General features: G+C 40.6%; 2 protein-coding genes across 3 annotated transcripts in view; one reads left to right on the top strand and one right to left on the bottom strand.

Moving 5' to 3' along the window:
- gnav1 (guanine nucleotide binding protein (G protein) alpha v1) overlaps nucleotides 1-6,789 on the top strand; it is a 41,528-nt gene extending 34,739 nt beyond the window's left edge. For both annotated transcript variants that reach the window (XM_050045044.1, XM_050045043.1), the window contains exons 8-9: nucleotides 3,543-3,630; nucleotides 6,449-6,789. In XM_050045044.1, the coding sequence (XP_049901001.1) occupies nucleotides 3,543-3,630; nucleotides 6,449-6,639 (279 nt within the window). In that variant the 3' untranslated portion in view covers nucleotides 6,640-6,789. The remainder of the gene's footprint in view (nucleotides 1-3,542; nucleotides 3,631-6,448) is intronic.
- Nucleotides 6,790-7,995: 1,206 nt separating this feature from the next.
- npb (neuropeptide B) lies at nucleotides 7,996-9,656 on the bottom strand. Its single transcript, XM_050045045.1, has 2 exons — nucleotides 9,202-9,656; nucleotides 7,996-8,557 (listed from the first exon to the last, which is right to left on the bottom strand). Exons 1-2 carry the CDS (start codon nucleotides 9,463-9,465, stop codon nucleotides 8,429-8,431), a joined length of 393 nt encoding a protein of 130 aa, XP_049901002.1. The 5' UTR covers nucleotides 9,466-9,656; the 3' UTR covers nucleotides 7,996-8,428.
- Nucleotides 9,657-11,197: the final 1,541 nt, after the last annotated feature.

The following is an 11,197-nucleotide window of genomic DNA, read 5'->3' as shown; positions in this document are numbered from 1 at the left end:
TAATGTGTTGTGTTGTGGTCTTTGCATCGCTTTTCTAATGTGTTGTGTTTCGGTCTTTGCATCGCTTTTTCTAAATGCTGCGCACGTGTTGTCAAATTGATGAAAATGTTTTCTCAATTTGCTTGTGTTTTGTCTTTTTGCATGTGTTTTCTTAAGTTGCAGTGCTGTGACCTTTCAGGGCCACCGTACATGTAGTCCAAAAATACCTTTTCCCGTAGACTTACATTGTGAAAGTAACGTCTGTATATCAGTTGATGAATTTTTTTGAGCATCAAGGTTATGACTCTTTGCACTTGCATTAATATCTGATTCATTTAGTCCAATAGCAATTTTTCTTCTAGAAAAGTCACACAATTAAATAATTTTATCAAGTTACCAAAGCGCAAAACCAGAGATAAGCTGCTCTGCCAGTGAATGTCTCACCTGCTCTATTGGGCCATCGATGTAGAAGATCTGGGTAATTTTACAAACTGAAGTCAAACTTTTTTGGCTTCATGCGCCACTGATCAACATCGTATCCAGTTCTCTTTATACATCCATGATGATTACAACTGATCCTGGGGCAACAAGAATGTTTGTGCCAAATTATATTGAAATCCATCAAACAGTTATTAAGATACTTCGCTCAAAACCACAAATGTCCACCCCATGGTGGTGCCAGAGGAAAAGTCTAGGCCATGAATGTCTGCACAAAATATCTTTGCAGTACCTCATACAGCTGTTGATATTTCAGTTTGGACCACAGCGGACTGACCGACATCATCCAGCCGTCCCAGCTCAGGTGGTGTCGTGGTCAGTGGTTTGATCCCTGGCTCCTCCTGACCACATGTCAAAGTGTCCTTGAAAGAGACAGAAAACCCCAAATGTGTGTTTACTGCTAATTGCATCACACTAACGCGCTAAACTAGGATGATGAACAGAGTAAACATTTTACCTGCTAAACAGCATGTTACCATTGTCACTGTGAGCATGAAGCATGCTGGTGTTAGCATTTAACTTGAAGCTACAGTGTACATAAGTACAGCCTCATAGAGACACAAACACACCAAACAACAGCACAGTGCAGCTTGTCCTAATGATTAAATTAATTATTTCTGTGTTTGTGTTCCAGGCAGGAAGAAATTCTTGGTGACATAGGTGAATATGTCACAGGAGTCACAAGACTCTGTTTACTGATTGGCTGCAGGGATTCTCTAGTTGAAGTATTGTTGCTAAAAGTCGAACTGCAAAAGCGGCTGCCACAGCTTTCCGTAGACATTGCATGGCAGCTCGCCACAGACCGCACTTTGCTGCTGCTTGGTCAATTTTCAATGTAGGTCTTAGTTTGCCTCTCGCTTACTGACTGTGTTGCCCCCTAAAAATTAACCCTCATGTTAGAAACCAGTGCTCTCTGTGGTTACAAAATAATTTGATGGGGGGGTTACAGTTTATGGCACACAAAAACAAGGCCCAGGCACAGTCTGTATTCGTCATTCAAATAAGGAAACCAAAAGATCGATACGATGGATTCAAGACGCCACTTAGCCAGTTAGCACATTAACAAGACAACCTGCTGTTGAAAGCAAAACTAATAATATTTAACCTGCGCTTGAACAACAACACAAGGAAGCTCAATGGCTAAAAACATAGTCTGTTTGTTTCAATCTCAAACTCTCTTGACTTCAGTGTTTTGTTTGCTTTCCTCACTTCTGTTTCTCTTCTTGTCCACTGGGCTGAACTGCTAAACAGAATGATTTCAATCTGCAACAGCGATTCAAATTGCCAAATAGGCCAAGAAAAAGCCAGTAAGGGCCGACTAGAGCTAACGGTGCAGGAAACCCTGCAAAACCGGGGCGAAAGACACTCACCGATGGCCCATCATTGACCGACGGTCAGCTTGTTACGTCGCAACTTTTTGATCTGTCTCCTTTATCTTCTAATCCAATATGTGAAATACAGACTAGTTGTTTCGAAGTTGAAACTTCTGCTATCGTTGAATTATCCACCACTCACCCTGAGATGTGGCTATAGCTTCATTTAAATGTCACAGGACAAAAGGGTCTGGCTGAAGTGGGAGGGAACCAGAGTTCAGCCTGACAATTCAGTTTGTGGACGGAAAACATGGACGAGTAGAGGCGACGCAAGCAGCCTCTCTTTGTAGCTCCTATTTGTTCTCTATGACACCATGAGACAAGAATAACACTAATGTGTTTGATAAATGCAGTTTCCACACACACACACACAGGGCCTGGCCCCGGCCCTTTGTCTCCGAGTCCTCTGTCACTCGTAATTAAACAAGGAGTTGTAATTAGGGTGGGCTTTGGTGAGGCGACATTTTCCCCCTGTCTGTGTTTTTCCATTCTCGTTTCCGGTAAATGATCGCATTAAAACGAGCGTGTAACGAGCTTGTTCAATTTATTCCACTTAACTCGCATTTAAAGCCCACTTAAAACACAAGTCACTGCATGTTGACAGGAGAGTCACCTGCTGTTTAATCTGCTGCGTTTTCTGCAACTTTTCCAGAAGGCTGTCACAGTGAGCTCAGTTTTTAACACTTCTGAGGAGCCTGTGTAGAAAGAAAACTCCAATCTCTGAGCAAACAAAGGCTCAGTTTTCAGTCTGGATATATTGAGAGTGTAAGGATGAGTCATTTACAGTTGGTGTTTCGTCACAGACACTAATAAATCTGAAAGATCTTAACAAGAGAGTAGCAGTTACACCAAAGTATCTCTCTTAGTAAATGATTCTTTATTTATAACCACAAAGCTTTTTTTATTTAAGGCTTCATTAGAGCCAAATGGGCAATTAAATGTGTGTGACGTGTTTATGTGCAGAGTTGTGTGTGGACCTGCACGTTAACATGGCCAACAGGCTCATTAAACAAAAGTGTTTAATGATACCTTTTTAACGTGGGAGGGAAATTTGTAACCTCCACCTCAATTAACTCTTCACTGTGGCTGGTCAGTGATAATTACACACCCAGGTGTCGCTCTGTGTCCTGTTCATTGAAAATCTGCGCCACCATCCATCCTTCCCTCGTTATTATCTTCTTCTTTTTTGCGGGTTTGTTTTATGCAAGCTTAAAACTTGGTCGTAGTTTTAATTGGTCGACTACAAAGCCAGAAGTACCTGTGAAATGCGGTGGCTGCAGAGCACAAGTTGAGATTAGAGGTAGTAAATAAAAAAGAAAGAAAGACAGAGATTAATGAAAGAAGTAGTTGAGCTTGTTGAGCGCCAGCACCGGAGACTATGCGAGTGATTGATTGCACACTGATGAGAAGAGGGAGGTCATTGATCCGCCATCATCACCCCATGCTGGTATCAACCCAGCTATTGATTTTCACATTTTAGGTAAATATCTGTAAAGTGACAACAAATGTGACTCTAAAAACGGATTTATTGGTTTCATTGTTTTTGGTTAGTTATTGCTGTCACCAAATCATTTTCTTTTGTCTTAATATCCTAACGATTGATTTTCCTTTTCCTCAGAGGACGACGCCTCTGACTTGTGATGAGCTTCTCGTGCTCTCAGCTGATGGTTTCTTGTGTTTTTTTTATTGCAGATTTTATTCATGAACAAGATAGACCTTTTTCAAGACAAGATTTTACACTCTGGGAGACATCTGCGGTTATACATGCCTCAGTATAAAGGTAGGACGGGTTTTGTTTTTGGTTCAGTGTGTTTGTCTGTCAGCAGGATTACCAAATAACCTACTGGCCTGATGTTTATGAAACTTGGTGGAAAAGTGTAGCATGGGCAAAGTAAGAACCCATTACACGTTGAGCAAATCACACTAACAGGGCACTTACATAAATTATTTTTCTCTTCTGTTAACAGTGCAAGACAGTGCATTTGGCCTTGGCAGAATAAATGCCATACACTTTAAAATCCAAATATTGTCAAGTTCACCATGAAAACTGTAGTTAATTGTACAAATGTGACGACAGGAACAGGAACAGTAATCCTCTGGGGTAACCTACACATGTAGTCGCTCAGTGGTTTCATGGGAGCACTGGTAGGGTTGCAACACAGCCACATTCAGCGGTGCTTTTCTTCTCAAACTAAGGTGTAACTATGGAAACGTGAATACGCACATATCACATTTGGATTGCATTCAATTGTATAGGTGTACCTAATAAAGTGACCAGGGAATATATATTGCAAACAAATGTGTTTTTCCTTCTGACACAAAAAAGGTTTCTTCCTAAAACAAAGGTTACGTTCCTCATAATTATCCATCCAGAGGAACCCATCAGGAAAAGACATTTTACTAAAAAGTGTAACTGTTATCATCATGTAATGAACAATACATCATGAAATAGACTTTAATCCTTAATCTCATCCTTCCTCTTCATGAGACAGTTTATGCTAGTAATTTAGGTTTTCACCAAACATCAACAAGCCAAATTTCTTTATACACAATGAGCCATTTGTGTTGAGCATCTTGAACATGAACTTGATATTTAAAAAATAATTAATTAATAACTTAATCACACAAAGCAAAGATCCAGATATGTCATTGCAAATTGACCCAGTTAAAGATGTGACTGTTTACAACATCCAGAGATACTATTAAGCTACAATATCCTGGTGGTTATTGAATATAAAAAAAATAAATTACCACGTCAGCTATAAAAAGCCAATAACATTAAAAGGACGGACCAGTGTGCACTGTCTAGGGCCTTACACTGACTGTGTTATTACTGTTATATTATTTTTAGATTTTTGTATCCGCTCAGCGTTTCGCTCCCCACGTCCCGGCGGGCTCAACAGGGGCTGTGCCCTCTCTGCTCTCATGCAAATGTCAATATAAATGCTAAAACTCTTGGGATTGGCGTCAGCCAGCAGAGCAAGCGTCTATTTCATACTGACTTCAGATATGATGACTCGTCTAATTCATCAGCTCCCGACCTTTTTCATGAGATGTTCCCCCACAGTTCTATCAGATGAGCTCATGTACACCTTCACCAACAACAACCCGCCATGTTCTTACTTTGGTCATGTGGATTAATGTTGAACTGGGTGACATATAATACTATTATTATATAAAAGTGGATATTTTTCAACAATGTTTTAATACAAGATGATCATAAAAATGGACTGTTCTCTTTCTTTCAGTGCTTCTGCTCAGGTTTGCATTCCTATTAACTACCTCTATCACTGCGAGCAGCAGAAGTTGAATGTTTGAATAATTTACCTGTTACTTTTAGGTTTCCATTTCACCTTCTCTGCTTGCTCAGTATCAGTGGTTGTAACTAAGTACATTTACTCAGGTACTGTGTGTGGCTGAGACCTTGTCATATTTCAGATGTCTGAGTTGTTAGCAGTTTCATCAAAGTACATTAAGTAACTTAAAATTGTCCAATATTTTACAACCTACAAAGTCTGTAGAAAACCACTGGAATTAACTTCTTAAGTGTATCTAACATAAATAAACCAGCTCCACCTCAACCAGCTTCAATAGAAAAATGTTATGTATGCATTGAAACATCAGTATTAACTGCAGAAGCCCACAATGTGCTGAAAAGAAAAGATCTTGTACGTCATTGTAATAAGAAACCTACTCAAAATAATGAGATAGTATCTGAAAATGGGAATCTTTATCAAAATTATGAGAAACTCTTAAAATATGACTTGCTTATTTCAAAATAGTTTTCAAACATAATGAGAATCAGGTTTTTTTCATGACCTACCTCAAAATAATGATTTAGTATTTCTAAACATTGACTTAGGATCTTTTAATATATGACTTGGTATCTTGATATAATGAGATTTTTTTAAACTTTTTTTAGAACAATCATTCCGTTATCTCAAAATAATGACTTACTTTTCTCAAACTAATGATTTAGTATCTCAAAATAAGGACTTAGTATCTCTGCATGCTGACTTAGTGTCTCAGAATAATGATAGTATCTGAAAATGAGAATCTTTCTCAAAATATTTAGAAACTTTTAAATGACTTACCTCAAGATAATGAATTAGTATCACAAATATTCACTTAATATATTGAAATAATGACTTAGTATGAAACTATCTCAAAATAATTACTTATCTAAAAATAGTGACTTGTTATTTTGAGATATAAAGTCATTTGTGAGATACTGAGTCATTGTGATAAAGTCTCTCGTTATAATGACTTACATGATGTGAGGGTGTGACAGGCGACTCAGGTTGATGTGATGCTGCTCCTGCTCCGGTTACTGTGACAGAAACTGTACAACAGATTAGCCTCACAAGAATTTCTAATCCTATTTGTGTGTTTATTTTTCACCTAAACACAAATATGTGAATTGAAATTTCTATTTTGTCAAACTAGCTGAGCTGCTTCACAGTCTTCCCTGGTGTACCAGGCTGGGATTCATACGTCTAATACTCATCTTAGAGACAGACCTTTTCAGTTTTCTGTGGAAAGGAGGCAGATGTTTCTCTGTAATGTTTGATTTATCCCCCTCCTCATTTCTCCTCCAGGTGCAGACTGCGATGTGGACTCGTCTGCCCGCTTCATTGCCGCCACCTTCGTCTCACTCAACACCACTCCTAGCAAACTCATCTACCACCACTTCACCACGGCGACCGACACCTCCAACATCCAGGTCGTCTTCCAGGTGGTCATGGACACAATAATCAAAGAGAACCTGGAGGCTGTGTCGCTCCTTTAACTGCCAGCGGAGGTCCGAGACTTCACCGGACAGTCGCTGCTGTCAACCTTTGGATGAGTCATTTTAAAAGACATGAAGACTGCCTGCTCTCTGAAGGTGCAGCCTGGGAGCGCCACTGTTGTTTGTGATGCTTGATTTCATGTAGAAAAACTCTGTCAAACATCAGAAAAGGAGAAGGACCACCGTGCTGATCCTTTGTCTCGGGGTTGAGCCCTAAAATATTGACTTTTGAAACCTTGTGTTGAGAGTAGTGGGCATTTATATTTTTGTACTGTACTATAAATCAGACTATGAATGGTGGGGTTGCCTTTTTAGGACTTGAATACACACACAATTTATTTGCCCATCTCTTCCGCTGTGTGTGTGTGTGTGGGCAGGACACAGAGGGAGTGAGGATTTACTGTTTGTCCGTTACTTCCTCTGTGCAGGGGTTCACTCATGCATACCACGGTGTGTTCTCTCCTCTCATCCATCACCCCGTCTGTGCACATCCTGTGTGCGTCACACCCTCCTAATGAGGCGGTGATCACTGTAAAAGCACCTCTGTTGTGTTTACTCGTCCTGAGCTGAAATCACTCCTGTTCGCTGTAATCTGTGCTTGAACTCGTTCCCCTGACTCTCACCAATCAGCGATGATGCTACTTCATATTAGAAAAAAGAATATATGTGGAGAAACATCCCTGAAGCCTCCAACTTGTGTTTCATTTCCTTCCTTCCGCCTCTGATGATTATTGTTTTATTCTCTGACACACGCACATAAACTCATAAACCCTGATTTGTCAAGCAGGATGATGCTTCCTATATGAGATGTGTGTGGCATTAACTCCGCTGGGGTCTCTGAAGGCTCCCCTGAGCAAGTGATGATGGGATCACACCGGCTCCTCTCCGACTTCAGTAATAAACAAGATCTGGTAATGACTGATACGCTCTGATATGCATACTGAAGGTGAAAGAAAAGAGAAAAACACCCCCAAGTGCCTTATGATGAAGTGGTTTTGCTGTCGAGTAATTTAAAAGCCTCCTACAGTACGTGTATGAAATGTCAATTTTCCCTTCTTGTTTTTTATCCCCCAACTTTCAGGGTGTATTTCATACTGTATCTTTACTCTGTAAGTCTCATAGCTGATGTCCTCACACTTATATTATGGTTTGTATTGTGTGTTCTAAACCTGCAATACAAAATAAATGTGATAGGCTGATGACTGTATTTTCACATCATACTTCATCTTCTTTAAAGAAGACCATGTAGACTGGTGAAGGGTGCAAATCAAGGCAGTGGTGGATCAATTATTTTCCTTTTTCATTCCCCCACTAGTTCAGTTAATATTCACAGACAAATTTAAGCCACACAACAGGTTACCAGTGTTTGTTCATTTTAATAGATAAAATAAATAAAAGTAATTTCCAGGAAATCTGCTCTGCAGTCAACTGTCTGGACATTTAATACATTTTGGCAACGGAGGGTACATGTCAGGGGTTCAACAGTAAAGACAGGAAGTCATCTGGAAAGAATGTGGTTTCAACTAACATCTCTCGCACTGTTTTTTTTTTCTCTTTTATACTCCTGTCTACACAACCAAAGCAAAACTGAACAATGAGTTTTTGTTTAATAAGAGGACATTCAGAGTCTGCAGCGGTCCATCATCGACAGTGATCAGATTTTCCTCTGCGCCGTCACCCCACACACACTCATCCACCCCCCATTCCTTTCCTTCATATTTCGTTTCCAGAGAAGCGCACCCGGGGCTCGGCGGAGGACCAGGACCGTCTCCGCCGGTCCGGCCGGGACTCACGCGGACAGGCAGTCCAGGGAGTCCAAGGTGAGGAAGACGTCCGCCTTGCACTGGAAGGTGCCCGTCCCGTCCCGCAGCAGCTCGCAGCTCTTCAGGTCTGGAGAGATGTCCTTTACGCAGATGGCCTGCAGGAGGTGAAATTAAGCAATGAGAGAAATTAAAGTTAATGGGAAAACTGGTACAATGACACATGTCTGTAGAACTAAATCTTCTCAGTCTAACCTCAGTGGCTCTTATTTCATTTACCTTTAACATCAAGTGGCACTGTGTCGTTTCGCAGCAATAAGAGCAGACTATTGCCGCAATAAGACAAATGTGTAACAGTCGCTTATTAGACAAATCCCATGTTTTCATTCTTCCTATATTTTTGCCTTTAAGTGGGAGTTGTTGGGAGATCATAACGACTTAAAATTGCGAACATTACTTAAGTTATCTTGTCAATGACCGTCTTGTTACAGTGTTTTAATGCTTCTGGCTGTGGTTTGACCTGCAGCACTCGCTGGTTTGCGCCTTTACGCACGAATTGTTTAACTTTTAAGATACGATTTTGCCCCTGAAAGTTTGTTTAGTCGTCTTAAGGATAACAAATGTGCTTCTGGTCTCTTGTTTACTTGCTTTATTTGTAACTTTCAATATTCAAGTATGGCTGCTGTGGTGCTGAAAGGAAAGCAACTTTTACGCGCATCTCTTCTTCATTTTATCGTCAGTGTAAAATCAACAGAAGCCCCTCAAACAGGAAAAAAGGTTATAGTAACTTAACTGTACTTACCATGCTTTTCAGTATGGAGATCTGCCTGTTAGTCTCTGGAATCACGTTGTTACCTGCAGTCTCCCCGCTCTCCATCAGCGTCTCCTCAGACTCGGACCTCCGGACGTAAGGCGACCTCCTGATACCGGACAGCAAACCGGAGGCACGACCCACCGAGTAGTAACTGGGCCCGGTCGACTGCTTGTACCAAGCTTCGACTGGATGGCAGGAGATGAGCAGAGACACACCGACGCACACCACGGCAAACCTGACTGACCTCTCCATGTCTGCAAACGTCTTGGCACTTTTTACGCAAAAGGACGACGGCGCTTTTTCTCGTCTGTTGTTGATCAGAGTTCGACTTGAGGTTTTGCTGGGTGTTTGGAAAACTTTCTGCTGCTTATATAGGCTGACTGGGCGACGTTATCGTGACCCAGGACGTTCGTCAAATCAGAGTTGAGGTGGGCGGATGATGATCCGTCTTAATGCAGGAGAAGGAAAAAAAGACCAATCCGAATTGATCAGCTTTTTGATGGTTTGGTGTGTGTGTGTGTGTGTGTGTGTGTGTGTGTGTGTGTGTGTGTGTGTGTGTGTGTGTGTGTGCGCGTGTGTGGTATAGAGTATGAGGGGGTTGGAGATGTATAGGGACGTCAGTCCATCTCTGACGCTTGTAGAAGTCGTAATGACGTAAGTGGTCAAAACTGAAAGATGTCCACTTAACTTTTAAATTAATGATGAGGAGGGTTTTATGTCTCACTAATGAGACTAACTAATTGTTAGGTTAAAATTGCCTGGATGTCTACAAGCATCAATACATCTTATAAACTTAAAGGGAAACAATGCCCACTTTCAATATTTAGATGCTATTCCTGCTTCTGACAGTCAAAAAATATTAGTAAATATAAGCAACTCTCTCTAAAATCTATAAACTAGGGAGCTAAAACCCAAATTTGTGGTGTCATCAAGTATAGAGTCTGGAGCTGCTCCATAGGCAGTGAATTATGGAGATGTTCTAGATGACACTAATAGCACACAGGAATGTTCTGGGTATAAGGTATAAAGAGGGTATAAAGTATAAAGCTAATCTGGATATATATATAAAAAGAAAACAAACATTCTGTTGGTCCGCAAAATCAGCCTCCCATTCATTGCCTATGGAGCAGCTCCAGATGATACCTGATGGCATCACAAGTTTGAGATTTACTGTGGTTTCTGGCTTTGAGAGAGAGTAGCTCATGTTCACAAATATTGATTGAACTTTCCTAGACAATGGATACAACACATTGGAAATCTTAATCTAGGTGGCGTTCCCTCCCGACTCATCTCTAGAACCACTTTCAAACACAAATTAAGAGCCAGCTGATACTTTTTTGGATTTACATTAAATTTTTCCGAGAAATAATCACCCATTAAAAGCCTTTAAATTGGGTCAGTGCTGGAAAGTATCACTTACCCATTGCCTGCATGCAACAAAAGGTGCACAACAAAGCAAAAACAGTGTGCGTGGTTTTAAGGACATCAACAAGAGTGGAAATGGAAAGATTACTATTGGAGTGAAAAAAAAAGAGCAGATCAATAAACATCAGTGAATAATTGACAGATCCAAATTGTGTTCCCTTCCAACAGCTTTCTATATGGACAGACCTAAAATCAGTCTTACTTCAAACAGGAGCTCTGAGGAATCAATACAAACCCTTTTCCCCCATTGATCTGCTGACCTCACCAGTCATGCGTCATGAACTCTACCACCTATGTATCAGCAGATCAGCAGGAGAGCAACAGTGATGGAGACGTAAAACAGAGACGGATGCATCTACATTGGTTAAAATAATCATAACAAAAACAGTTAAACAGTGTGTAACCATGTTGGCTCTCCATGAAGCAGGGTAATGAGGGGGTCTGGATGAGGGGAAAATGTACCTTAAATGTATAGAGACAGATAAGAAGGACCACTAACTTGAATGATGAAATTATCTGGTTACATAAAGAAGAATGATACAAAAAACAATGTTAGGAA

Source organism: Epinephelus moara, chromosome 5 (assembly GCF_006386435.1).
Source record: "Epinephelus moara isolate mb chromosome 5, YSFRI_EMoa_1.0, whole genome shotgun sequence".
Taxonomy (NCBI): Eukaryota; Metazoa; Chordata; class Actinopteri; order Perciformes; family Serranidae; genus Epinephelus; species Epinephelus moara.
Note: the sequence above shows the minus strand (reverse complement) of the source record. Positions and strands in the feature narration are given on the sequence as shown.